The 26,747-nt window shown below is 30.3% G+C and overlaps 1 protein-coding gene and 1 pseudogene across 1 annotated transcript in view; both read left to right on the forward strand.

The window, feature by feature from the left end:
- Positions 1-26,128, forward strand: part of LOC145184574 (VPS35 endosomal protein-sorting factor-like) — a 44,812-nt gene extending 18,684 nt beyond the window's left edge. The window contains exons 15-34 of the mRNA XM_090092299.1: positions 1,407-1,483; positions 1,748-1,848; positions 4,463-4,517; positions 5,169-5,285; positions 8,986-9,120; positions 10,246-10,308; positions 10,410-10,495; positions 12,458-12,535; positions 12,628-12,691; positions 12,836-12,934; positions 13,046-13,123; positions 13,398-13,512; positions 20,223-20,279; positions 20,363-20,445; positions 20,576-20,713; positions 20,789-20,816; positions 20,933-21,048; positions 21,352-21,395; positions 22,093-22,195; positions 25,948-26,128. Of these exons, the coding sequence (XP_089948425.1) occupies positions 1,407-1,483; positions 1,748-1,848; positions 4,463-4,517; positions 5,169-5,285; positions 8,986-9,120; positions 10,246-10,308; positions 10,410-10,495; positions 12,458-12,535; positions 12,628-12,691; positions 12,836-12,934; positions 13,046-13,123; positions 13,398-13,512; positions 20,223-20,279; positions 20,363-20,445; positions 20,576-20,713; positions 20,789-20,816; positions 20,933-21,048; positions 21,352-21,395; positions 22,093-22,195; positions 25,948-26,049 (1,739 nt within the window). The 3' untranslated portion in view covers positions 26,050-26,128. The remainder of the gene's footprint in view (positions 1-1,406; positions 1,484-1,747; positions 1,849-4,462; positions 4,518-5,168; positions 5,286-8,985; positions 9,121-10,245; positions 10,309-10,409; positions 10,496-12,457; positions 12,536-12,627; positions 12,692-12,835; positions 12,935-13,045; positions 13,124-13,397; positions 13,513-20,222; positions 20,280-20,362; positions 20,446-20,575; positions 20,714-20,788; positions 20,817-20,932; positions 21,049-21,351; positions 21,396-22,092; positions 22,196-25,947) is intronic.
- On the forward strand, positions 22,937-25,694 carry LOC149886067 (uncharacterized; annotated as a pseudogene).
- Positions 26,129-26,747: the final 619 nt, after the last annotated feature.

Here is a 26,747-nt window from a genome sequence, read left to right on the forward strand (position 1 = left end):
CTCTTCTTGTAATCCTCTGTTCCAAGAAAAACTTTAGTGTTACAAAAGTATTTTAAAAGATCAGTAATTTAATATGATTTGTCTGGCTTTTAACAGACATGCTGCTTAGTTGAGGTTTTATAGGAAAAAATGTTGGAAAGAAAGTTCTTTACTCTTTCATGAAATAATTTAATTCATTACTATCCTCTGAATAAACATAATCTATGATATAATCACCATTATTATCAACAACAGCTCTCCATTTATTAGGAAAGGGATGGATCCCATCCTTGTAGAAGTTGCCTGGCTGTTCTTTAAAGAATTTTTGAATGACATCTTTGAGCACGAATTATCAAAGCTCTTTTCAGACATGTGAAATTATAGGGCATGGAAAAGATGATAATCACTTGGAGCGATGTCTGGAGTATATGGTGGGTGGGACAAGATTTCCCATCCCATTTCTGTAAGCTTAAGAAAGCTCACTTTTACCATGTGTAGCTGCATACTTTTGTTGAAAAAATAAATGTGTTGGTGCTGTGGCCATGTTTGAGTGACTTTTTGCCTGAGTCTTTCTTTGACTATTACTGTCAACAACTTTCCAGTTGTTGACAGTAATAGTGATTATGATGATGTTAAGAGGAACCTTTCCCAATGAATAAGGATAGTGCAGCACTGATGTGTGAGAACATTGGATTGTGAAGGCTATACAGTGACTACTGAGTCTTGGATCCTACTCCACCAGTTTGCCCACCACTTCAGAATCAGCTTCAGTTGGACAACCAAACCTTGGATGATCATTGAGTTTTGTAGTGATTGAAATGAAAATGTTGAAACCAAATTTTACAAAGGCATTTGATAATACTACCTTAGCCTAGAGCTTGGCATATGTTATATTCAAACCCCTCACCAGTGGAATGACCTAGTGGGAACTCATGTAAGATGCAGTGTCAAATATCGTATTTCTGATCTGACATTTTATCTCAAATGAATCACCTCTACTCACTTATATAGTTGCAAGGAAATTTCTATAACATAAGGTAGCATTGATCTGTTAAAACAAAATGCTGGAACATTCCAAAAAATCATAGAACTTCCCATGTTGTAATGAGATTCATTTGTAATGGTGCAAAAGTGAAAGAAACACAATCATTGTGGATTTATATTTTATGTCTTATTGTAAAATGTTGTAGAGGAAGACTTGATTTCTAAAACTTATAAGCTAATAACCTTATAAGTTTTAGAAATCAAGTCTTGCTAGGTGAGAATATGCATGTGGAGATGAAGGGAATAACAGATAGATAAGTTCATTTGAACTTGAGATTCATTTATGTAGCTGGTATTTTAATTGTTAAAAACAGTCATATCAATCATGGTTTCTAATTTTTGAATTATTTTTAACTCATGATTATTTTGTTTTTTACCTTTAGACATGCCTACCTACATGGACTTGTTTTTACCTGCATTGGATTGGATATTACAGTGTATTTCTTACAAAGCTTCAGAGGTAAGTATTTTCTAACTTGATTTAATTGATATCAACAAAGTAAAAAGTTATTTTTCTTGAGATTTTCGTAAAAAGAACTGAAAAACATTTTAAGTAAGTTGCACAATATAGAGTTTATGTAAAATATAGCTTGGGATTTACAACTTATATTTTTGTGCTGTTCATAAAAGGTAAAGAAGTTAATAGGTTGTTATTAATAAAATAAGTAATCAAAGTTTATGTTGTATAAAAATTGTTTTAATAAATTTTATTGGAATATTTTAGGTATCCTTGACAGAAATACTAAATGAATGTAAATCATGTAAAAGCTCCCTTGTCCTTCATTCAGTTATATCAGCTTTTCAACCAAAGTATATTGCCAACAGGTAATTTAGAAAAATACACCAGTAGCTAGAAATTAACAAAAAAAACTAAGTTGTTGGCTATTTGAATTAATTGCACCACAAGTGCTAATTGATTAAACAATCCAACCATTATTATAATTGTCTCATGAGCTGACTTCATAAGATGTTTGAAAGCCTCTTCTGATGTGTAAAAAATTATTGTAAAGTCAGTAAAAAAATTGTTTTATACATTGAATTGTAATATGCTACAAAAATCTTGAGCACAAAAAAATCTGTTCAAGATAGCAAACCTGTCCTTTCAACATCAACACCTAAACTATTTATCCATGGCTTTAAAGTCATGCTGAGTATTTGATATGTACAAAAGGGCATTTTATCTTATTGGCTGATAAAACCTGGAAAAGCTTTCAAATGTACTATTGCGGCAGAAAGTAAGTATACACCCTACCCAAATCGTAAAAATAATAGTTTAATGTGGTATTTCTTATTTTTAGAAACATAATAGAAGCAATTATTGCATTCTGTGAATTTACTTAATCAATATTCTTTGCACTTCCTGTTTACAATAGTAAGTGTGACTCATGTTGTGTAGTAAAAATTAAACTTTAAAGAGTTAACTTTGTATTGTTTAATTGTGCAAATTTTGAAGACAAGGTTAGTAATTGTTTTACAATGTTATAGTATTGTTATTATAATTAAGTTTTTAATAACAATTAACAAATAACTTTTTTTTATTGTCCTAAAAACTTTCAAAATGGTTCTGACCAGTTTTGACTTTAGGCCAAGTCATTAATAAATTATTATTATCCATTGTTGAGATGCATGTTGGGTTTTAGAGAATTTTTAGTTACAATTTGTTAGTTTAAGCTAATTCACTTTTATATTTGAAATTATGCCCAAATATCGTCGACTGACAACAGAAGAAAGACTTCGCGCAGTGTTCTTGGCAGAAACAGGTGCAAGTTTAAGAAAAATAGCCAGAGAACTTACAGCAACACCAATGGGTATTAAGAAAATAATAGATAAACATATCGAAACTGGTTCAACAGCTGATAAGAGGCGATCTGGAAGACCAAAGAAAACAACTCCACACACTGACAGAGTGTTAGTTCGAATGTCCTTACAGGATCGTAGACTCACTGCCCCTCAACTCGGTTGAAAACTTTCTGAAGAACATGGGGTTACTCTGGCAACTCGAACTGTACATCAGCGCCTTCTGAAAGCAGGTCTTCGTGGATGTGTGGCTGCAAAGAAACCACTGCTTTCAGCTACAAACATTCGTCGACGATTGGCATTTGCCAAAGCACACAAAGACTTGACAGTAGATGATTGGAAACATGTCCTGTTCAGTGATGAAAGTTCTTTCGAGTTGTTCCTTAGTTCCAAACGAGTAATTGTGCGAAGAAGAGTTGGTGAAAAATTCAGTAAAAACTGTATTGCGCTTAACTCGTTCTTCTTTCAGCATGACAATGCACCATGCCACAAGGCCAAGACTGTCACAGATTTTCTTCGGCGTAATCAGGTGGCAGTACTTGATTGGCCTGCTCAGAGCCGGGACATGAATCCGATTGAAAATTTGTGGAGCGTTATGGCAAAGAACATTGAAGGAAAGAGGCCATCTAACTTGGATAGTCTTTAGTTAATTTTGCAAGATGCATGGAACAATATTGATGATGTTACAATTACTCGCCTGTTTGAGTCAATGCCAAACCGTATGAAACATGTTATTAAAGCACGAGGTTACCATACTAAATATTGATCAAACTGCATGTTCTTGATACAGAGTGTTGTTTTTGATGATTCTGATAAATAAAAATTGTGTTTGCAACAATTTACAGTGTTTTTAATTGCTTAAAATAATAAATGTATGCAAAACTCAATGGTGTATACTTACTTTATGCCGCTATAGTACTTTATTACCAGCAGACTAAAGTGATTTAGCAAGGATACTTTCCAGCCAACACATGATACTTTCCTGAAAACACTCAACTTCAGTTTGAGCTGTTTGAAAGTATTTCAATAGTTTGAAAGTATTTCACCTGATTTACAGTGTTCATTAGAATTTGGTCTTGATTGGTCCAATGTTTTGTTTGAATAATTTTTTTTTGCATCAGAATATTAAATTTTGAAAGATAGGTACAGTAACTTAGAGTAAAAGTTTCTTATTGGAATATACTACTTGGTAGTGGTAAACCACTAGTAATTTACCACTATACCAAATGATGTAGCAGTTAACACTATACCAAGTAATATAACACTATGCAGATTACATTTGTCATACCACCATACCAAGTACTATACCACTATACCAAATACTTTATCTTTATGTCGATTACTATAACCACTACACCAATTAGAATTTAAATAAATCACTTTTTTACTTCATTATTTAAATTTCTGTTAATGTTAATGTTAGCATTCACTTAATAATAAATGAATGCTAATGTTAAATGTCCAGCACTCTTTTGATTCTACATATCAACATTTAAAAAAGAAGCTCTGTAACAAGCATTAAACTATCACTTGCATTAATGATATTCAGCATTTCTGTTGAGTGCTTTTGGCTGTCAAATGTTAAAAAATTTCTAACCCTTCTGTAGCATGCTTCTGCTTATTAAAGTCTTTAATTTTATAGAGCATTGGATTTTATCAAATACATAAAAGAATCTGAAGATAACGGTTATCCAAAGGTAAAGTTTCCTTTCCTTTACAACATAATATGGTTCAAGTTATTATTTGGTTCTAGTTATTAGAGAGTTAAAATTATTATATGGTTGTAACTAATTTATGACTACAGTAATTATAATTATAAATATTTATACATGGTTGTAATATTTACTAGCTCATAATTATTAGAAAAGCATCAAGATTATGTGGCGTTGTTAATAAATTTTTTAAGTTTTATATACTATTTTTAATGATATCCTACTTTTAATTTTTTCCATAATTTTTCCATTTACTTTTCAATAAAGTAAAAGGATGTTGTGGAAGAGTTTTTTTAGTTTACAAATTTATCAAAAATTACTCTTATATTTAAACTTTATATCAAAAGATGTCCATGTTTGCTATCGTGCATAATAGACTTTTTTCTTTTTCTCATAAAATTTTGTGAATTAATGATCCAATCAAAGTTTAGGATCAGACCAGCAGTCATATTTTTTTTGTAAACAAAGTGTTGCATTTTTGTAGTTTCTATCTAGGTAGTATAAAACATATTACCACACTTGATTTTTTTAGAATATAGAATACAAAGTAATATAAGTTTATCCGTCTTGCAAACTTCATAAAAAGTTATTCATAAGTGATTTATTAATAATAAGTTGTAATGCAATTGTTTTTAGCACATGTTATATAACTCCTTGGGAACAAATGTTTGTTTGGAAAAACCTATTGAAGAAGAAAAGATAACAATACTTAATGAAGTTTGGAAGGTTGTAATGAAAATCAAGGAACCTGCTGTATGTTTTATATTTTGTGTGTGTGTCTAGTATACATTTAGTGTGTGTGTGTGTGTGTGTGTGTGTGTGTGTGTGTGTGTGTGTGTGTGTGTGTGTGTGTGTGTGTGTGTATGTGTGTAAGGGTAGGCCACATAAATTTTTCAAAACCAGTATTGTGATAATGGTTGCAATAAATATTGTTCTTTTCATTTTTGTTGAAGACTTTTTTTTATATAAAAGAGTACTGCCAAATTTTTCTATATTTAAAACATCTTAAAGAACCATGGACAAAATACTTTCTGGAAGGTTATGCTGATTTTTTATATATTTTGAAAAACACCTTTCCATTACTGCAGAATGCTTTTTTTTTTTTTTTTTTTATATTAACATAAACAAAGTTCATAATAAGGCTTTAAAATAGTAAGTTGATGAATGTAATATGCCCCCCCCCCTTTTTTTTTTTTTTTTTTTTTTAAATTACAGTTTATATGTATTTCAAAATAAAAAGATGATGAAAAGAATGCCAGTTCTTAAACAGAAAGATAAAGATATCAAATCAGAAAAGTCAAGAAAGTCTGTGAAAAAGAAATGGCCGTTGCTACTTGAAGCGCAATGTGCTCTATGCAGCCATATGCTACTCGGAGCGCAATACTGTACGCATGCGCTAAAATTTTTTTTTTTTTTTTTTTTTTTTTTTAAGTCTTGTTGATGTTAACCCTATCCCCATCCCTATCCCTATTTTTAACCCTAACTGCCTATCTAACCAGCTTTATTGTGAAATATAAATCGCACTGTTATAATAAAATAATTGCGCATGCGTGTGCAATATTGCGCTCTGAGCAGCTTATGGTTATGTAGAGCACATTGCGCTCTATGAAGACACTTCGAAAAGAAATATGTGAAAGTGTTGAAATCAACACTTTCAAAATTTTGTTGGAGAATATCACATCCTTCTTTAGAAGATTTAAAAACAAACTCTGCTGTCAAAAATGTTTACAAATTTTTCATGTTAAACTTATTTAATAGTTTAACTTAATTTTGAGGGTTTTTTATTATCTTTAGAAATATAATCAAAATAATTTCCATTTTTTGCAAAAACCTTCTTCCATCTTTTCAGAAACACATGAATTCCATTGTAAAAAATTTTTCTGGTTTTTGAGCTATCCAGTATTTAAACCAGTTTTTCACTTCTTTAAAGCAGTTAAAATCCTGCTCTCCAAGTGAATGCTGCATTGATCGAAACAAATGATAATCTGATAGAGCAATGTCTGGTGAACCTGGCGGGTGGGGTAAAATATTCCAACTTAATTCTTCGAGATTTTCTCCTATGCATTTTGCAATATTTGGACAATCATGCTGAAAAAATAAAAAATAAAAGTCTTGCATTTCAAGGTATCTTATTGAAAACGTTTGAAAGTAAATAGAAGTTGCTTGCAAAATCTAAAAAGAAGAATTTCAATAAGAAGCATTTAATTGAACAGAGCTTCACTCAAATATTAGATGGCATTTTTAATATATTTTCTCCCAGTAATAAAAGTTTGAAGAATCCAGTGTTAGGAGGAAAAAAGGAAGATTGGGAAAAAAAGAGAAGACAAATGATAAAGAAAAGAGAAGGAAAATAAATGATGAAGAAACTTTTCAATTGGTTGGTTACAGCAGTGGCTCAGCTGAAGAATCTGTTGTGACTGAAACTAGTATGGTTTCTATGGTTTCTGCATTTCAGAGTTCTCCTAAAAGTAGTCTTGAGTTTAATATTTCGAGTTAAGAGATAAGAGAGATATGGATCAAACACTATCACTAAAATCTAATACCGAGTTTCTTGGTAAAAACAAAGTTTTTTGGTTAATCCAATGATAATAGCAAAATTTGCTATTGATTCCTCATCTTACAATAATACTTATGCAATTCTAGTTCTAGATTGGTTTTGTATATATAAAAAATAATTTATTATGACCAGTCTTTAAACTTCTTTTTCATTATATGCAGGTAGTGTTGGGCTATCAACATGGATCATCTTTTTTAACTTTGCTATTACTACCAATAAATTAAATACCTTGATGACCTCTTCATTGATCCTAGAAGCATTTCAGAGCTCTTTATTTAAAAAAGAAACAAAAACTAATGGCAATATAGGATTTTCAGAAAGAATTGATTTATTCAGAGAAAGTTTGACTCAAAAACCTAAATAGGTCCCTAGATCTTGAAAATTCTTTCTTCAAAAAGAAAGTAGGCGAAACTCTTAAGTTCTTAGAGAATGATGTAAAGTCTAGCCATCCACAAGATGATTATAAGGAAGCTGCAGAATTAACACTTTATCTTTTAGGCAAATCAGAACCTAAAGCAAAGGAGACTTGGAATAAATCATCATGCTAGTTTGATGTCACATTTGTTGTATATGCCAAAGAGGTTTATCTTTAAGGAAGATTTACTTTATTCTGATGTAGTAAAATTTAAAAATCTTTTTGACTTTAGGTCAGTTTTTTATGTTAAAGCTTGGCTTTAAGCAACAAAAGGTTCTGATGCACCAGTTTATTATATTACGTTATACAAAGATTTAAAAGCTCTGGAACAGATATCAGGCCTCTCTGCTGCAGCTCAGAAAACTCAAGATGCTCTTAACAGACACTCTTGGTATCTAACTGAGGAGTGTCTATCTTCAGTCTCTTTTCTAATAAACTTTCTGCAAAAGAAAAAACTGAAATTGCGTTAAAATTAAAGAATATGGGAATGCTACTTGCTATCAATTTTAGAAAAACTACTCTATTATCAATTCAAGAGACATACTATCATATGTTGGGAAATATTGGTTCCTCTTTCATAATTTGAATAATAATGGGAAATGGCTCAAACTTCTTTAATAGGAGAAAAGTGGAAGCTATTTAAAGATGAAATTTTTCATTAAAAAATCAAGGTTAGCTAAGATGCAACTGAGTGAGTAATCAAGTTATTTTCTAATTATCTTACAAAATATAAAAAACAGATACAAAAGGTAAAACAAGTGTATTGAAAAATTCTATTACATTTTATAAACAAAAATGTTGGGTAATTTTTAGGATTATTAAGCAAATTTTTAGAATTGGTTAAAACTCATAGAAAACTTTTTAGTTGCTTGTTAGTGGCTTGTTAGTGACTTGTTAGTAGTTTGTTCATAATCTGAATAAGAAGCAACTATTCTCTGACTTTGTTCAATACAAAGACTACCTTTTCTCAATTATTCCAAATAACACTGTACCAGTAAACTGGATTATATGAAGAAATTGATTTATATTTTAAACTTAATATGTATTTTTCCTGATAGAAAATGTATTTTGAACATTTGGAATCAATACAAAATGTTCCCCTTCCCCCCTCAATCCCCTAGCTCTGTCTGATAATTTTTCTTGGGAATATTTTAGAATGTGAATTATTAAAGCAAATTCACAATACCTAGAACTACCCTGTTTTTTTTTTTAAATAATACTTTTAATATGTAAAGGAACAATTTTTCATGCAACAGAAAATTAAAGTCATGAGTTTTTATGTAAACAATATGAAGCAGCCTGTAAATTTTCTCTTTCAGTAAATGGAGAGAATGTTTATCCAAGCTAAATAGAATTTTAACTTAATATTAAGACTGAATTTTTGTTTTAATAATGATCAAGCATTAAGAGTTTTAATATTGTGTGTGAAATGTCAATATATTTTTTTTATTTTTACTATTATAAATTCTTTTTTACTTTAGAAATACATTTCTTGTGCCGAGGTTTGGATTGAATACCCATTGAAATACTTGACCTCACATGAAGTTGACACATTACTTGGAAATATTATAAAGCATATGATGCCCAATCATTATTTTGAAAATCACTATATTGAAGTAAAAAAATTATTTACTTTTAAAAATAACTAAAATACAAATTTTTATTGAAGCTTTCTGTTATATTTGCTGTATGCTCAGATAAGCATACAACAAACAATCAAAAAGTTGAGATCACTTCTTTTTTTATCACATTTTGCTCTAAAAATTTAATGTAAGAGATTTGATGTAATTTTTAAAAACAGTTTTTTGTACTACTTGATGATTTAAGTTGCTGTCATTATTTTTGTGGTATTTTACAAGTTTTTAAAATATTTAATGGAAATCAGATGGAATATAATTATGAGATCATGATTGTACAATCAAAAAATTGTACAATCAAAAAAATTTTTAGATCATGCTTTGTGATGTTATTGGTAACACATTACTGTCCTGTGTATTTTTTTTATTAAAACATTACCTCTCTCCTTGTATCATCTAATAACTTTCAAGCTTGAGTCTTGTCCTGCAACTTGATTATGAGATAAAACTCTTAAAACTTCTTCAGTATTAAGTTCCTGTTTCTCCTTCAAGATTCCATTTGATTTTCCCATTCTGCAGTTTGACAATTTATATTTTAAGTATTGGTATAAAATTATTCAAATGAAAGAAAGTGTGTCAAAGTTCCTTAAATATCGCATTAAAAAAAATCTTTTTAAAGTTTATTAAAATTCAAGTAGTTGTAAGTAAATGTATTTCAAAACTCAAATTGCCAAAAAGTTTTAATTCTGCATAAAATTAAAAAAAAAAATTTTTATCAATTAGTTCTGAAGCTATAAAGTAAAATATGGTTTAAAAACACATTTTTTAGGTACTTCTTTTGTATATATTTTATTTATGCTTTTAAGCTTTTTGATGTGGTAAGTTATGTTTGTTAAAATTGTATGTAAATTATAAGTAAAATCATATGGAAATTATATGGAAATTATTTGTAAAATTACTGCAAAAGTAGGATTTTTGTTGAAATAATGTAAAATACTGCAAGTTTTCTTTTATTTGAAATTTGATTTTGTAATCCTTATAACTTGCTGTGCTAAAGCAGCTTTTTTTCTGTGTTAATATTTAAAACATGAAAAAAGCCTGTGTGCATTGATTTTACATATGCACATTTTAAAGTGGTTGTAATTTAATATTTTTACCTTTTAGCTTCTTTCTATTTTGTCAAAAGTTGTTTCTATGATGGAAGATTTCAACTCAGTCATTACAATGGTAATGAATTTTAATTGTGCTCTTTCTCTTCTCCAAACAATTTTTTATCAAAACATTGAATTAAGATTTTAGCATGATTTTATTTTCAAACTTCCTTTTAGAATAATTTTTTGCCATTTCTGGATATGTTTCAAAAAGACTCTATAAAAGTAGAAGCTAGTAAAACAATCATGAATGCTTATAACAGGTTAATTTTATATATATACATACATACATACATACATACATACATACATACATACATACATACATACATACATACATACATACATACATACATACATACATACATACATACATACAGTATTGGACAAAACATTTGCAACCAATATCGAACAATGCTAAAAAGTGTTCCTAATTTTACATATCTTAAAAACGAAACAAACTATACTACCACAGCAAACAGTTCAGGAGTCTGGAGTCATAGCATGCCATGACATGAGCAATCAGCTGACAGGTGACAGCACACAGGCAGAATTTCGTTGACAAGTGCCATTTTGCAGCGGAAAAAACAAGTGAAACTTTTTTGGTTTGTTTCATTTTCTTAAGTCTGGTCCGTGTCAATGTCATGGAAGTTTTTTAATAATTAAAGTTAGTATCCAGAAGTTTCCAGAAGCATGCAGAAGCTTCCAGAAGTTTCCAGAAGAAGCATCTGGAAGCATCCAGTAGCATCCAGAAATATTTTTATGACTTCAAGTGCAAAAATGGCTCCCGACAGTCTTGGATTGGAACTAAGAAAGAAAATTATTGGCGATTATGTAAGTGGAATGTCACAAAAAAGTATTTGTGATAAATATCGCGTGAAAAAATGGACCGTATCAAGACTATGTTCCAAATATCGTTCTACAAGGAAGTTGGCAGCAGATAACAAAGGTGGAAGACCGCGTTCCACCACTTCTAGAGAGGATTCTATGATCGTCAGATCCGTCAAGAAGGATCCCTGGATATCATCAGTCGAGATACAAAAGCAATTAGAGCTGTATCGGACCGAACAATCAGACGACGTGCTGTTAAGGCCGGATTGTTTTCTCGACGCCCTGCAAAGAAACCGCTGATTTCACTAAAAAACCAGAAGAAAAGACTCCTGTTTGCTACATCTCATATTGACTGGAATGTGCAGAAATGGCGAACTGTCCAGTTCAGTGATGAATCGAAGTTCAACATCATTGGGAGCGATGGCATTTGTTGTGTACATCGACCTGACAGAAAACGCCTTGATTTATGTTACTACCATAAGACCATGAAGTATGGTGGAGGCAATGAAATGGTCTGGGGGTGTTTTTCTGCTAACGGTCTAGGTGCAATACATCGAAACGATGGAATAATGGACCGTTTCATGTATATAAATATCCTGAAAGATGTTATGTTACCTCATGCCAAATGGAATATGCCAATAAAATGGGTTTTTCAGCAAGACAACGATCCAAAACACACAGCAAAAGTAGTCAAGCAGTGGTTTCAAGACAACCACCTACCAGTGATGGATTGGCCGCCTCAATCTCCGGATCTCAACCCTATCGAGAACCTGTGGGAGATCGTCAACCACAGAATTAATCGTGAAGGTGTTCGTAATAAGGATCAACTGTTTGAACAAATCCAAAAGGCCTGGGCAGCGTTTCCACAAAGTTTCATTGATCACCTGATCGAATCTATGCCTCAAAGATGCAAGGCTGTGATCGACAACAAAGGATTCGCCACAAAATATTGATAGCGAAATACAGCTTGGTCAACATTTTGTCGAGTTGCACTTGTTTTGTCGAGAAGGAAATCAACTCTTTTTAATACTTTTGATTAAGTTATTAATTTTCGTGTACAAATAAGGAACTTTGTGATGAATAAAACTTGAAGAACTTTGTCTCTAAACAGTTACATAGTTATTTCTCTAAATTGAAAAAATGCAGCACTTTTATATAAAGAAACTAAATTAGCATTATTTGGTTGCAAATATTTTGTCCAATACTGTACATACATACATACATACATACATACATACATACATACATACATACATACATACATACATACATACATACATACATACATACATACATACATACATACATACATACATACATACATACATATTTTTAAAGTTATTTCATTATGTAAGTTTGTGACCAGTTTGATTTTTGTTGTTTTTTTAACATAGAAGTTGTGCTGTACTTTCTGATCCAGCAATTATCAATGCATTGATGGCAATCTGTAAGACTATGCATGATTCAGTCAGGTTGGAGAAATTATTGTTTTTGAGGAAGTTATCATTTTGTTATCTTAAAAGAAAATATATTTTGAATTAATTTATTAAGGCCATCTTTTCAGTGCATTATCTTTGGATGATGATAAAAGAGTGATTGGCAATCTAATTTCAACTTTTGTTTTAACAGTGAAGTTTTTTTTTTTTTTTTTTTAAATAGAGATGTTATCATTCATAAAATTTTGAAATGTTATGATGAGTTTTTAGTATCATGAAAATTTTTTGTACATCTAAATATAGCGTAAAATATTTCAACTATAATTTTTTATTCAGGTAACATTTGGGCGAGATTTTGAAAAACAACTTGAATATTATGTAGATGCCAGGGGTTCATTTTCAAACCTTGATGCTGTGCTAATCATTTTAATTCATGTGAATTTATATTAATTGTTTTGATGTTCATTTTTCCCAAATATTTTCCTGATTTTATTGTATGTATTTTTATTTACTGAAGTAAGTTATTAAAAAAAAATTTAATTCAAGTGTGTTAATCGTTTGGCTATTCAAACGCAACAAGTTGTAAAAGGAAACCACACCCAAAAGACATCAGCATTTATTAGAGTAAGATTTTCTCACTAATCCACTTTTTTACACAAAATTTAATTTTGTACTCATTAGATTTTTTTATTCTTTCACACAACATTTAACATTTACACTACTTGTAGACTTTTACTTGTGGATTTTCAAAAATTTTTCATTATTCCTAATTTACTTCATTAAGGTTAAAATTGGTTTTTTCAATTCAAAAGTTATGTCAACTTTTTTTTCAATTACCTCTTTGAACGATTATAGGTAGCATTCTATTGATTTGCTATGATGTAAGTTGAAATTTTAGGCGTGCATGGCTTATTGTTTTATTACAATCCCATCTTTAATGGACATATTTACCCGCTTGAAACTTTATCTTCTGGTAGCACAAACAGCTCTATCTAATCAAGCAGTGGGGCAAGGTAAAGTCTTTCTATGTAATTAACCCATGGCTTACTATAGTGACAGGCCGAGTAAATGTACGGCTTTAAAGAAAACTGTAGGCGAGTTTTTCTATTAACAATGTGAAATATGGCGTGATTAATGAAAAGGACGTAGTCTTTCTATTTGATATGCAATTAATTTCAATTATATTGTATGTGTATTAAATTTACTTGTTTTATAGATTTAAATAATTAGATTCATAAAATATGGTTTTTAAGTGTTGTGTCAGAGGTAAATACGGTGTGTCAGAGGTAAATACAAAGTCTGTGAAGATTTTTCGCCTTCCAAATAAAAAAAATCTGTGTGAATGTAAAAGATGGATAAGTGCTATACCTCAAGATAACATTCCAGATGGTCCAAATGCTTTTATTTGTGAAGATCATTGGCCTAAAAACTATGAAAAAGTTTTAGTTTACGGAAAGTTAAAAGCAAAACATCCACCATCTGTATTTTCTTGTGCAAATTCAAGTCAAATTCCAACTCCACAGGCACCACCAAGACCAACAAGTAAATCATTACCATCCTTTAGAAGTATTGTGCCTGATGAAATTGAGGATTTTGTAAAAGCTGACAATATTTCATCCTTTGATGATTTGTGTGAAAAAATAATATCTAAATCTATTTTTTTTTTTTTTTTTTTTTCAATAATATCAAATCTATGAAATCTGTTTACATCTTCAATCTGCTAATGATGAAAAATGATTTATTTTTTGATAGCTACCACTGTGGTATAAAGTACACCATAAAACCTCTTTCTTTCAATCATATAAATACTATTAACTGTATTAGTTGTCTCCATGCTGCAGTAAACTATCTGAATTCTTTACCAATTGATCACAAAAAAAGTATTATCATTGAACAGATGTTAAGTATGAACTGTGTTTATTGGTGAAAAAAAATATTCTCCTGATATGGTTGCCAGGGCATTTGAGTATTTCTACCAAGTATATCACTGATGACAAAATTGACATCAAAAGTTAAAAATGTTGGAGATAATGATTTTTTAATGTTGTATTTTGACAAATGTTCTATTTCTCAGACTGGTCATTCTACTAATTGATGAAATTTATGTTAAACCACAGTTAACATATCAAGGAGGTAACATTTTTGGTAAAACTGTTAACTCCCCAAATGAATTGGCAAAAACAGTTTTGGGTTTAATAATTTGTTCTTTGTTTGGTGGAAAACAGTTTTTGTATAAAGCATCACCAGTAAAAGGTTTAAATGCTAGATTTCAGTATGATCAAACAATGCAAACAATTGAAACAAAAAAAATTGTGGTGGTTCTGTTGTTGTTGATCTTTGCAACAATAATAAAGTAAATAAAAATACTTTTGGAATGCTTAATCTCCTTAATACTTGGTGCACTAATGATAATATTTTCCTTCTTTATGATTTTGTTCATTTAATAAAATCTATTCACAATAATTGGCTCACAGAAAAATGCCAAGAACTATGTTTTACTTATGAAGGTGTTTCAAGAACTGCAAAATGGTTAGATCTTAAAAAACTTTTTTAATTTGAAAAAGATGCTATTGTAAAACTGTCTAAACTAAATGAAACTGCAATTTTTCCTAAATCAATTGAATGTCAAAATGTGTCAACTTGTTTAAGAGTATTTTGTGATGAGACTGTAGCTGCTTTAAAAACTCATTCATCCATAAAAAAATGTTGAGGACAGTACAGTTTTTTTATCTATTTTAATGAAATTTTTTTAAATTGTTAATGTTAAAGAACTTTATGAAAACATTTGTACTAGAGATGAAAATCATGCTGTTTTTTCATCAAACAATGATGAACAATTGAACTTTCTTTTAAATTTCGCTGATAAGGTCAAATAAATGGCACCTGAAATACACGGTCAAAGGTACTTCTCGTGCTTTTTCCCATATGTGTCATGGAATGGTTGAACTAGTGAAAGATTTACTAATTACAAGTCATAAGTATGTTTGTCTGGGAGATTTTACTAGTGATCCTATTCAGAAAGCATTTGGAAAACTTCGACAAGGATCAGGTGGTACCTATTTTACTAATGTTCAGCAAATATTTCAAAATGTTGACATAAAAAAAACAAAACTTTGCTTAAATATTGGTATCATAGCTAATGATTTAGAAGTTTCATCAAGTCATTTGTGTGACAAATGTAGTTATGTTATGCAAGATGATACTTTGTTGAATGTTTTTCATAATCTTTCTGTTATTGAAAGCAATTTGTCTAAAGAAATTAAAATGTCTTTGGTTTATATTGCTGGCTATGTCAGTAGAGAAGATCCTCCAGTTGAAGATACATCATTTTGTTTTGACCAATTTTGAGAATATATCAGAGAGATTAATCATGATGGGTAAACTTTGCCTGGTGATAACATCTGCCATTGTATATTTTAATCGTACATTTTATTTCACCATCTTTAAAAATTTCTATCATGTTAGCTTATCTAACAGCTTTTTGATGGTGTCTAACTTATATGGATTTACCAATGTTTCAAAAAAACATTGTAGAATCTTTGCCAATATATTTTTTAACAATTATTGCCATCTTTTACTCCCTGCGATCTTCAAAGGAACCCAAAATGAAAATATTGAAACCATCTTAAATGTGATATATATAATATTGTTTTTTTTAACTAATTCTAGTTTTATTTGGAAAAGTCATGTTTTTTTTTTCATAAAGATGTTCGAGCTTTTAGTACTATAAAAAGTGAGTCTTTACTATGTTATAATGAAATGCGGCTGGTTTGCATTTAATAAACGATTTTTTCATTTAGGAGGTTTTTTTTAGTTACAAAAACCTTTATTTATGATAAATTAATAACTATCTAATGCACTAATGAATCTTTTTATTAAATAACCCAAAAAAATGAATGCTTCCTTAAAAAAAAAACTTGCCTACAGTTTTTTTAAAAGCCGTATGTTTACTCGGCCTGTCACTATAGTAGGCCATGATTTAACCTCATCTGCATTGAGGAACAAAAGTTAGGAAGTACAATTTTTATGCAACTTCTTAGCTTTTGTAATATGTTTCTACCTTAACCCTTATTAGTTGTAGATGGTAATCAGCACTTTCAGGGGTTTTCTATCACAGGTCTAAAAAGTAAGGTAATTAATTTTTATGAAAAAATGTTATAGCCCTAAACAGACTTTTATTTTGTGTTCTGTCAATTTCTTGTTGGATTTTAAACTTTTTGAAATGAGCTTGTATATGAGGGATGTAAGTCATAAATTCTAAAGCCTGGTACAGATAGGGTTAAAGTGCTTTTCTTCTGAGCCACACTGAGTTAGAGCAGTAACTCATAGGATCATTTTGACGTGTCTTTGTATTTAGTCAGAGCCTTGCTTAATGTTTTAGAAGAATATGTTCAGGATAACTTTAGCAGGCTTCATTTTAAAACCACTGCACTATGGTTTCTGAGACCCGATTTTTTGGCAGAAACCCATTTTATTTAAGTTCTAAAAAAGATTTTTTTTATGTGGTACCTTAAAGTAAACCCATCAAAGTGATAATAAATGTTTTCTATTTTTAAATTAATTGCCTTGTTTGTTTTTAATATGCACTCATGTTGAGGATATATTTAATCTCAGCTTAGTTTACAGTGAGTTTGCATTAAGTGAGCTGTTAATTTATTAATACATAACTTTTGAAATAATTAACATTTTTGATTGCTGTAAAGAAAATTATTTTTATACAGGTATATACTTATTAAAATTATTTAATTAAATTAAAATACTGCATTGTTATATTGATTTTATAAAAGAAATAAGCGCGTGTATAGAATTTTTTTCTTCCTTGACATTTTTCAAAACTTTGATTTGGCATTTAAAAAATCTCCGTATTTCTCTAAAAAATATTTTTACATGATTGAGTTTTAGTAATGTTCAGGAATATATTCCAATTTTCAGTACTTGCCCCTAGTTGCCCCAATTAAAAATATATCTGTTTTTATGCACTGATGTTCTGTTTCAAATACGAAGATTTATTTAATGTTTAGCTGGAAAAGAAACATATAAATGAGAAAAAGTCAAATGTTTTTGAGCATGTCATTCAAATAGTTAGAAATGATGAAACAGTAGTTATTAGTAATAATATTAAAAAGAAAATATGTCATTTGTGCAATTCTTTTGAGCGAAAATGGTCAGATTGTCAAAGAACAATATGCCGATTTAAAAGTAAAAATTTGGATTGGTTGAAAAGGGAAATTACATTTACTGATGATGCAATTCCATCAACATCTTCTGGACGACCAATCAAAAAAATTCTTAGATCATGCTTTGTAATATTATTGGTAACACATTACTGTCCTGTGTATTTTTTTTTATTAAAAAATTACCTTGCTCCTTGTATCATCTAATAACTTTCAAACTTGAGTATTGTCCTGCAACTTGATTATAAGATAAAACTCTTAAAACTTCTTCAGTGTTAAGTTCCTGTTTAGTTCCTTCAAGTCAATCAATTCCATAAACATCTTCTGGATGACCAAGGTTATCATATACCGAAAAATTGGATCGGGCCAAGAGACTGGAAGCATCAGAGTTATGCCGAGATAGTTTGCACAAAACATCTCTTATATTATAAGCAGCAGGTATGGCTGCACGTCAGCAAAAGAAACATGATTTAGCATTGGTTCTAAAAAAGTTGAACACAAGTCCATCTCGGCCAACTAAAATTAAAAAAACTATATTTTCACCAAAAAAAGAAACAGTACATTATACAGCCAAAGAAGCATTAGAATTAATTTTGGATTCTAATTTAAGTAAACAACAGTATCAAAACATTAGACAAGGTGCTGTTATCAAAAATTGTAAAATGTATCCAGATTACAAAGAGATTTGGAAATGTAAATCAGCATGTAGACCAAATGGTATATCAATTTCTGATATCATTGCACAAGTACCATTAAACAATTTGTTAGAGCATACAGTGAAACGTATTGTACAATTACAAGAAGAAGTGATTTTTCAGCACATGGAATCCATTAATACTAACGAAATTATAGCCGAGATGATATTTAGTTATGGTTTTGATGGCAGTTCCGGTCATTCTGCCTATAAACAAAAATTTGATACAGCTGGTTGTCATTCTGATTCAAATTTATTTGTGACAACTGCTGTACCACTCCATTTGAACTCAGAAGATAATAACATCTTATGGAACAATCGCACTACTCAATCTGTGCGGTTTTCTAGACCGTTAAAAGTCGAATACATAAAGGAGTCCACAGAACACATTTTTAAAAAAAAAACAAGATATTGGTGGGCAAATAAGTATGTTAGAGCCAATAACACTTTATTTGTCTAATAGTAAAAAAATTCAAATCAGCTGTACTTTATTTATGATTGATGGCAAAGTTTTAAATATTTTAACTGGAACAAAATCAAACCAAGCTTGTCCAATATGTGGAGCTACTCCCAATGATTTTGTTAAAGTGCAGGAATTCAAAACCGCAGAATCATTTAAGCCTAAACCTAATACTTTGCAGTATGGCATTAGTCCTCTATATGCTTGGATATGATTTTTTGAATGCATTGTCCACATATCATACAGATATGATTTGTGTAAATAGCAAATACTAGGAACAAGAAAATTCTTTTATGTAGAAAAAAAGAAATACAACAACGGTTCTTTAAAAATTTACACCTTCACGTGTATAAACCAAAAGTAGAAGGTTTTGGAAGTACCAACGATGGCAAAACTGCATGCCGAGCATTTGAAAATGTTAAAAAATTTTCAAAATAACTAATGTGGATGAAGAATTGATAAAAAAAAATTTAAAACTATTCTTATATGCATTTCTTCCCAGTATCAAATTAATTTAGATAGATTTGAAAAATATTGTTTTGATACAGCAAAACCTTACATGTCTAAATATCCTTGGTATCCAATGCCTGCAACTGCACATAAAGTTTTAATACATGGCAGACAAATTCTATAAAATACAGTACTACCAATTGGTATTTTGGTGAAGAAGGGTCTGAAGCCAGACATAAAGTTTTTAAACATGAGAGACAATTTCATGCTCGTAAAACCAGCAGAGAAAAAAATATAGAAGATATTTTTCATAGAGCCTTAGATACCTCAGATCCTATCATATTCAGTATTAACTTACATAGAAGAATTCAGAATCATCTTATGTTACCTCTTCCTTCTAAGGTAATAAGTTTACTAACAGAAATGCCATCTAATACCTTGTAACATCAACATAGCAAAAGCGAAGAGGGTAGTGAAAGTGATGACAACTATGGCGATGCAACTTCCGACAAGGACTTAATTTCCGTAAACTATTTAGATTTAATTACACTGGATAATGAAATATAGTTAAAATTTAACTGATTTTTTTAATATGAATTCATCTAATGATATATTTTACAATAGATATAAATAAAATATATCTATATATTAAATATATTTATATATTTTATATATATATATAAATATTTTATATATATACATATTTTATATATATATATTATATATACCCATATTTTATATATATATATATATATATATATATATATATATATATATATATATATATATTAGTCATATAAAATTAAGAAATAAAAGTTATTAGCTATTTTGTCTTTAAATTGAAGTTATTAATTTATGCCAAAAAATCACGCCTCAGAAACCATAGTGCACTGTATTTGTCTCTATACCATTACTTTTCTAAGTAATTTTTTCAATTTGTTACAGCTGATGGTCTACTTAGAGCTGCAATTCACTTGTTATTAGAAGTTCCAAAAACTACTGGTAATTTTATTAATTATTCTAATATTACTTCAAATATTATTTACAAGTATTGATTATATTAATAAAGTGTTTAACTTTCTCAGTTGTGGAAAGCAAAAATCTTTCAACAGAGCAATATGTTGTTGAATATATTAATCATATGCTTTCTGTTATTCTTGCTGTCCCTGTGAGTTATTTTATTTACTTTGTGATATAAAAGATTCTTAATTTTATATAGTTTTTTTACTTTTATTTTATTTTTTATTTTGTTATTAATCTTTTAAAATATTTTAGATTTTAGGGTTATTTCATTATAGGATCATCCTGATCAGTGTGTTTTGTATTTGGTCAGAGGCTTATTGAATGTTTTAGAAGAATATGTTTGGGATGATTTTAGTGATGCAAAATTCAGGCTTTATCTAAATTCAATTTGTCTTCTCTCTGCCGCTTCTCAGGTTAATTGGTTGAGACTACTACATTATTACTACATGTAATATTTTTTTCTTAGAACTTCACTTTTCTGGTTTTAGGAAACCTATATCTACAAAGTGGAAAAAGGTAAAATGTTTCAAATCTATTTTTTACACACAAAAAATGTACGATGTCTAATGTTTGTACAATCATTTAGTACCAAGTTTGAAAAGAAATTTAATTGCTTATTTTAAAATTTTTAGTTGACTCCAATGATAAGTTGTATGGTGCTGGTCAGAAGTTTGTTGAAGAGGTTAACAAAATCATAAATGTCCTTGTAACTGAAGTATTAAATAGAATCAAAGATGCTTGTGAAAAGGTTTTTTAAATGTTTTTTAACATAGTTGTGAAAGGTTTTAAATATACAAAAGTGTATATTTTGTATTACATTTAACATCAAGTTCAGTTTAGAAATGTGCTAAATGTTTACAAAGTGAATGCAATAGTTGTGTAGAAAATGCTCAATTTATACAAAGTGAATACAAATCATGCTTTTGTAAAAATTATTTGTTTAAAGCAAATTTGTGTGAAAAGTGGCAAAATTTAAATAAAATGTTTAAATGATGTTTTTACTTCCATGAGAAAGTTTTTGCTTATTTCATTTCAATGTTACTCTTTTTAGAACAAAAAGAATCAATCATTTATGTGTGTAGCATTTCTAAATAGGTTTGTATTTTTTTGTTTGTTTGAATTTTTAGTAAGTTTTCGAAATACTAAAGAGAACACAATCATGTTTGTTTAGTTGGCTGCACCTAACTTCTATATGTGAACTGTCTTTTGTTGTATAACAATCTTTTAGTTCTGCCCAAAAATGTTCTACTAAATGCAACTCTGGTACAATAGGATCATTATGTTGTTTCATTACAAATTCAATGTTTTTAAGTTTTAAATAGGCTTTCAGTTTGTTCAAAGCGTATAAACAAAATAAACTCATAAATATTTTTTTAAACTAAATAGTAATTCTAATGCATCAACATATGAAAATTAAATATTTCAAAGAAACTAATTTGTTCCTACAGACCATCTAACAAACTTTTGATTAGGTGTTCCTCATAAGCTTGTGCACTGCATTAGAATCATAACTATTCAATGCTTTTTTTATATATATAAAATCTTTGAAAGTTTTTGTTAGTTTTGAATAGACGTTTTTAAAAAACTTAAAGTGTTTCGGGTGTTTTTCAATAATTTTTTTTAATCTAAAAAATTATCCATTTAGGAAACTAATATTTGAAAAGAAGTTTCTTTACTATATTTTTTTATCTTTATCTTTTTGTTAAGTGTTCAATCAAAAATCTGTTAATTTAAAAATTTTCTTTTGAATTAATGTCTAGAACTTTTGAAAAATCTATCCATTTATGTTAAGGATTTTAGCTCATGGAGATTTATCTTCAACATCTATGTGTAAACTAGCGCAGAACCTCTGGTTGTTGGCCTTCAATAACCCTTATGTTGATCAAAGTTTGATGGTTGGTTCTTTTTCTATTTATGAAGTAATTAAAGTAATAATGAGATAATAGTAGAGAGAGAGAGAGAGAGAGAGAGAGAGAGAGAGAGAGAGAGAGAGAGAGAGAGAGAGAGAGAGAGAGAGAGAGAGAGAGAGAGAGAGAGAGAGAGAGAGAGAGAGAGAGAGAGAGAGAGAGAGAGAGAGAGAGAGAGAGAGAGAGAGAGAGAGAGAGAGAGAGAGAGAGAGAGAGAGAGAGAGGCAGAGAGGCAGAGAGAGGCACCACTCAAGTTTTTTTTTTTATTTATTTAACACTAGTAAGAAATTGTTTAATAAAATACTTTTGAAAACTCATGAAAAAGTGGGCTAATTATGTTTACAGGCCAGGTCTTCTCACTAAGTTTTGATTATTGTTTTGAATTTGAATTTTAGTTTCATCGAAATAAATTTTGTATAATAAAAAAAATTAATATTGTTACGTTTTCTTCATAATAAAAAATACACGGTTTGTAGATTTGGGGTCCTAATATCAATGAAATACCCTATGAAAATCCTTTTAAGGGGTGATAGTGCATGCCTAAGGGAGCCCAAAATAAAGAGTTTTGAAATCCCTCATTAACATCCAAAGCATAATTTTGGTCAAGAAGTTTATAAGATTTTGCATACCATAATGCGATCTATTTAAGTGCTTAAAATGCTACAAGACATGCTTTGTTTAAACAATATATATAATATAAAATGTAATGCATAAAAACAAAACTTTTTTATTTTAAAAGTTTTTATCCAAATATGCATCTTATTGCTGTTCCGATGTATCATGAGAAGTTCTCAAGTTCGAACTTTGCCCCTCGGTTAAAAAATTACAAGCCAATAATTTTTTCGGGAAATGGCAGTAATTATTCAAAGAAGAAAGCAAAATGTAAACACAATGAGCTCTTTTTAAATAAATTTAAAGATGCCTATATTTGAAAAAACTCATGAAGATAGCAGAAAATCTGTTTGTGTTATATGCATGAAAAAGGGTGATCAAGAGTTGACTGAAAACTATAAGTTGAAAATTCTTCAACAGATTCAAACAGACATAGATTTCAGTGATGAAAGAGTGCCTTTGACTACTTGTGTTTCATGCAGATCTCAAATTGGAAAACTTTGTGCTGGAAAAATCAATCATGTGCCTAAACTTTTTGACTTCAAGTCAATTTCTATCAAACCTACAACCAGAGTTTCGTCAGTTTGTGAGTGCCTTTTATGCCAAATTGCCAAGATCAAAGGAAAGGAGAAGCATCCGTTTGACAAAGTCAAAGAATCCGAGGAAAAAATTCCAAAGCAAACTTCACAGAGTTCTGAAAAACGCTGCACAAAGTGCTTGTCAATTGTTGGCTGAGGACTTCCTCACAACTGCACCATTGGAACTCGCCATGAAAACCTGTGAAGAATGGCCACAGATGATCCCGTAGGTGCAGAGCAAGTGGCTGCAGCAGTCTTAGCATCCAAAAGCGCATCTCCAAATGGCACTATTAGACTCAGTCAGCCTTGTGGAAAACTTGCTATTGAGGAGAGGTAATTACTTCTATTGTCTAGTTAATTATCATAGTATCATTATGCTAAATTAAAGGCACTCAAAATTTTGATTCACAAACATTTAATTTATGACCTGTAAAAATTAATTATGAGAAAAAGAAACCAGAATGCTTTTATGTTAATTAAAATGCTAATTGCAACTGCTTTTATTGAAAATTCATCTCTTAATTAATTACCCTGCTTCAACTTTATTTCATCAACCTAATTTTACTTTAAATCATTCTCATTGCAAGAATAATGGATGTAATTTTATTGTTTTTAAAGGTCCGTCATCGGCTCAGCAGCTATTCAAAGAACCACTCACAACAGAAAATATGGTTCAAGTTCAGCAAAATACAGGACTTTCAAACAATGGCATTCGAAAACTAGGTTCAGCACTAAATCAAATCAGCCCAATTAGATTGGTGGAGCAACGTTTTCCTTTGAAGTTTGCTCAAGCCGGCCAGGAACTTAATAATCAGTTCATGGTCAGCAACGTCAGATTGGCAGAGAATGGTCAAACTTGTCAAGTTGTGCACTGCCAGAGCCTCAGCAATCTCAGTGATGTTTTCAGAGCATCACGAAAACTATCAGAATCTTCCATTTTAAAACTCAGGATTGATGGTGGTGGATCATTTCTGAAAGTGAGCTTCACTACCATTGTGTTGGAAGAAGATGAGACTCCTCCACACAGACCAGTACAGAAGACAATCAAGCTGATGGCACCAAAAAAACGAATGTTAAGCAGCAGATGCTGATAGCACTGTCACAAAACACTCCTGAGAGTTACCAGAATGAGAAAGCCATTTTCGACCTCATTCAAGTCAAAGAAAAATGGCAAACAGGTTCTTTGGTTGTCTCTTGTGACCTAAAGCCAGCCAACATTCTTTGTGGCATTCAGTCTCACAGTAGCAAACCCCCTTGTTGTTAGTGTGATGCTGCATCTCAAGGTCTTGAAAATTGTGGACAACTTTGGACTTTTGGCCAGATCAGAAGACAGCATTCTGAATACATCCAGGCAAGAGGAAATTCAAGAAAGTCGAAGGAATTCAAAAATGTCATTCATGTGCCTTTGATTGAATTTCAAGATGACAAGTTTGTCCTTGGGGCTATTCCACCAATGGAGCTCCACTTATTACTTGGAGTTGTGAACCACATCTTTAAAAATCTTTGCGACCTGTGGCCAAGGGCCAAGGAATGGCCTCCATCACTTCATATCCCTATCCAGCCTTACCATGGGTGGCATTTCAATGGGAACAATTGCATGATACTTCTAAGAGGTCTGGATAAGCTTCAACAATTTTCAGAAAAAGAAGGTTTCAGTCCAGCTCTTGGCTTCATTCAAACACTCACACTATTCAAGACAGTGGTCACTTCGTGCTTTGGAAAAAGCCTGGACCCTGACTATGAATCCAAGATTGAACAGTTCAAACTTAGCTACACCAACCTTCCTATTTCTGTGACTCCCAAAGTGCATGCAGTGTTTTACCACGTGCCACTGTTCATCAAGATGAAACAAATTGGACTCGGCCACTTCAGTGAGCGGGCAACAGAAGCTCTACATTCCAACTTCAAATCTCACTGGGAGAGATTTAAGAGAGATCCATTGCACCCAGATTATGCCAGTCACCTTTTAAAATGTGTCATTGACTACAACAGAAAGAGAAATTAATTTTTTTTAGAAAAGAAAATTTTCTTTAGAACATGCCTTTTCTCTGTAATCCATTAATGTAAATCCAAGGTTGTAACAGAACATGAAAACAAACTCACTTAGAAAATAAATTAGTTAAAGAATGTTGGTTTGAATTTTACAGGCTAATATGTTGTGTTTTGTAAAATAAAATGCAAAAAAAAATTTTTTTCAACAAACTTTTTGGGCTACTCATAGCCTAAATGTATGGGTATTTCTAAGTAAAACATTCAAAGCTAAATAAGTCTGTTGGATTTTAATCCAGGATTTTCAAATCACTCATTTTGGGTTCCATATGACATGCACTATCACCCATTAAAAGGGTTTCCATAGGGTATTTCAAGGATATTAGGACCCCAAATCTACAAACCGTGAATACTTAACATCATAGTAATACGTCATAGGAAATAATATGTTGATGTTCTACAATTTGACATAAAAATCTTATCTTGATCTTCAATTTTTTTACTATGGGTTTTCACTGTTACTTTTAAGTCCTATTTATAATTATATCTTGTTATTTTTAGAAACGCTTGGGATATACAATTGAATCTCGTTCATCTCGAGGCTATCAAGGGTATACTGAATTTCTGCGCTCAATTCCTATCGTTTCTACATTTCCTTCATAAAATATTTTTGGTTTTTGAGAATTATTTTTTATCGTTATAAAGATTAGTATTTTACTGAAAAAAAAAATTCTAAGGAAAATTATTTTTTACTTCTTTGCTTTTTATTCCTTTTTAATAATTTCTACGTTTAGCTTTTACTACTCTGTTAAAAGTGACGTAAGTTATAGAAATAAACAAAAAATACATGAAATCTGAAAACGTTTTTTTTATAAACAGAGATTCCTGAAAATTTTTTTGGAGAGCCCATCTTTTTATCTGAAAATAGGACCCAAATACATTAGGACAAATTTTGTTGTGCTTTTATTCTTTTTATACAAACTAGTAAAAAAAAATGCCTTTTATAAGTTTGCTTTATTGTCTTGAAATAATTTGATTGCTCTCTTAAAGCGGTCATCAAGTTCTTTGTTAGCAGCTTCAAAAGACAAAAGTCATTAAATTTTTCAAAACTAAGACTTGGTATTTGAAGATTACACAGATAATCTTCAAGCGCCAAATGCATGAATGGAAGTATCAACAGCTTGTGTTATTCCTGGACCAAAAGTATCAATGCCAATAATTATCAATGATAAAACTTTTAAAAGTAGACAGCATGATGCTCAAGAATACAATGACTAATTATACAGTTAGTAACAAAGCACTAACACTTTCGGAGGAATGCCAGCTCACTTCTGGCTTCAATTAGGATTGGTTAGGACTAA

Source organism: Hydra viridissima, unplaced genomic scaffold (genome assembly GCF_058129835.1).
Source record: "Hydra viridissima isolate aposymbiotic clone 2 unplaced genomic scaffold, HvirCarnegie_v1 scaffold_7, whole genome shotgun sequence".
NCBI classification, from domain to species: domain Eukaryota; kingdom Metazoa; phylum Cnidaria; class Hydrozoa; order Anthoathecata; family Hydridae; genus Hydra; species Hydra viridissima.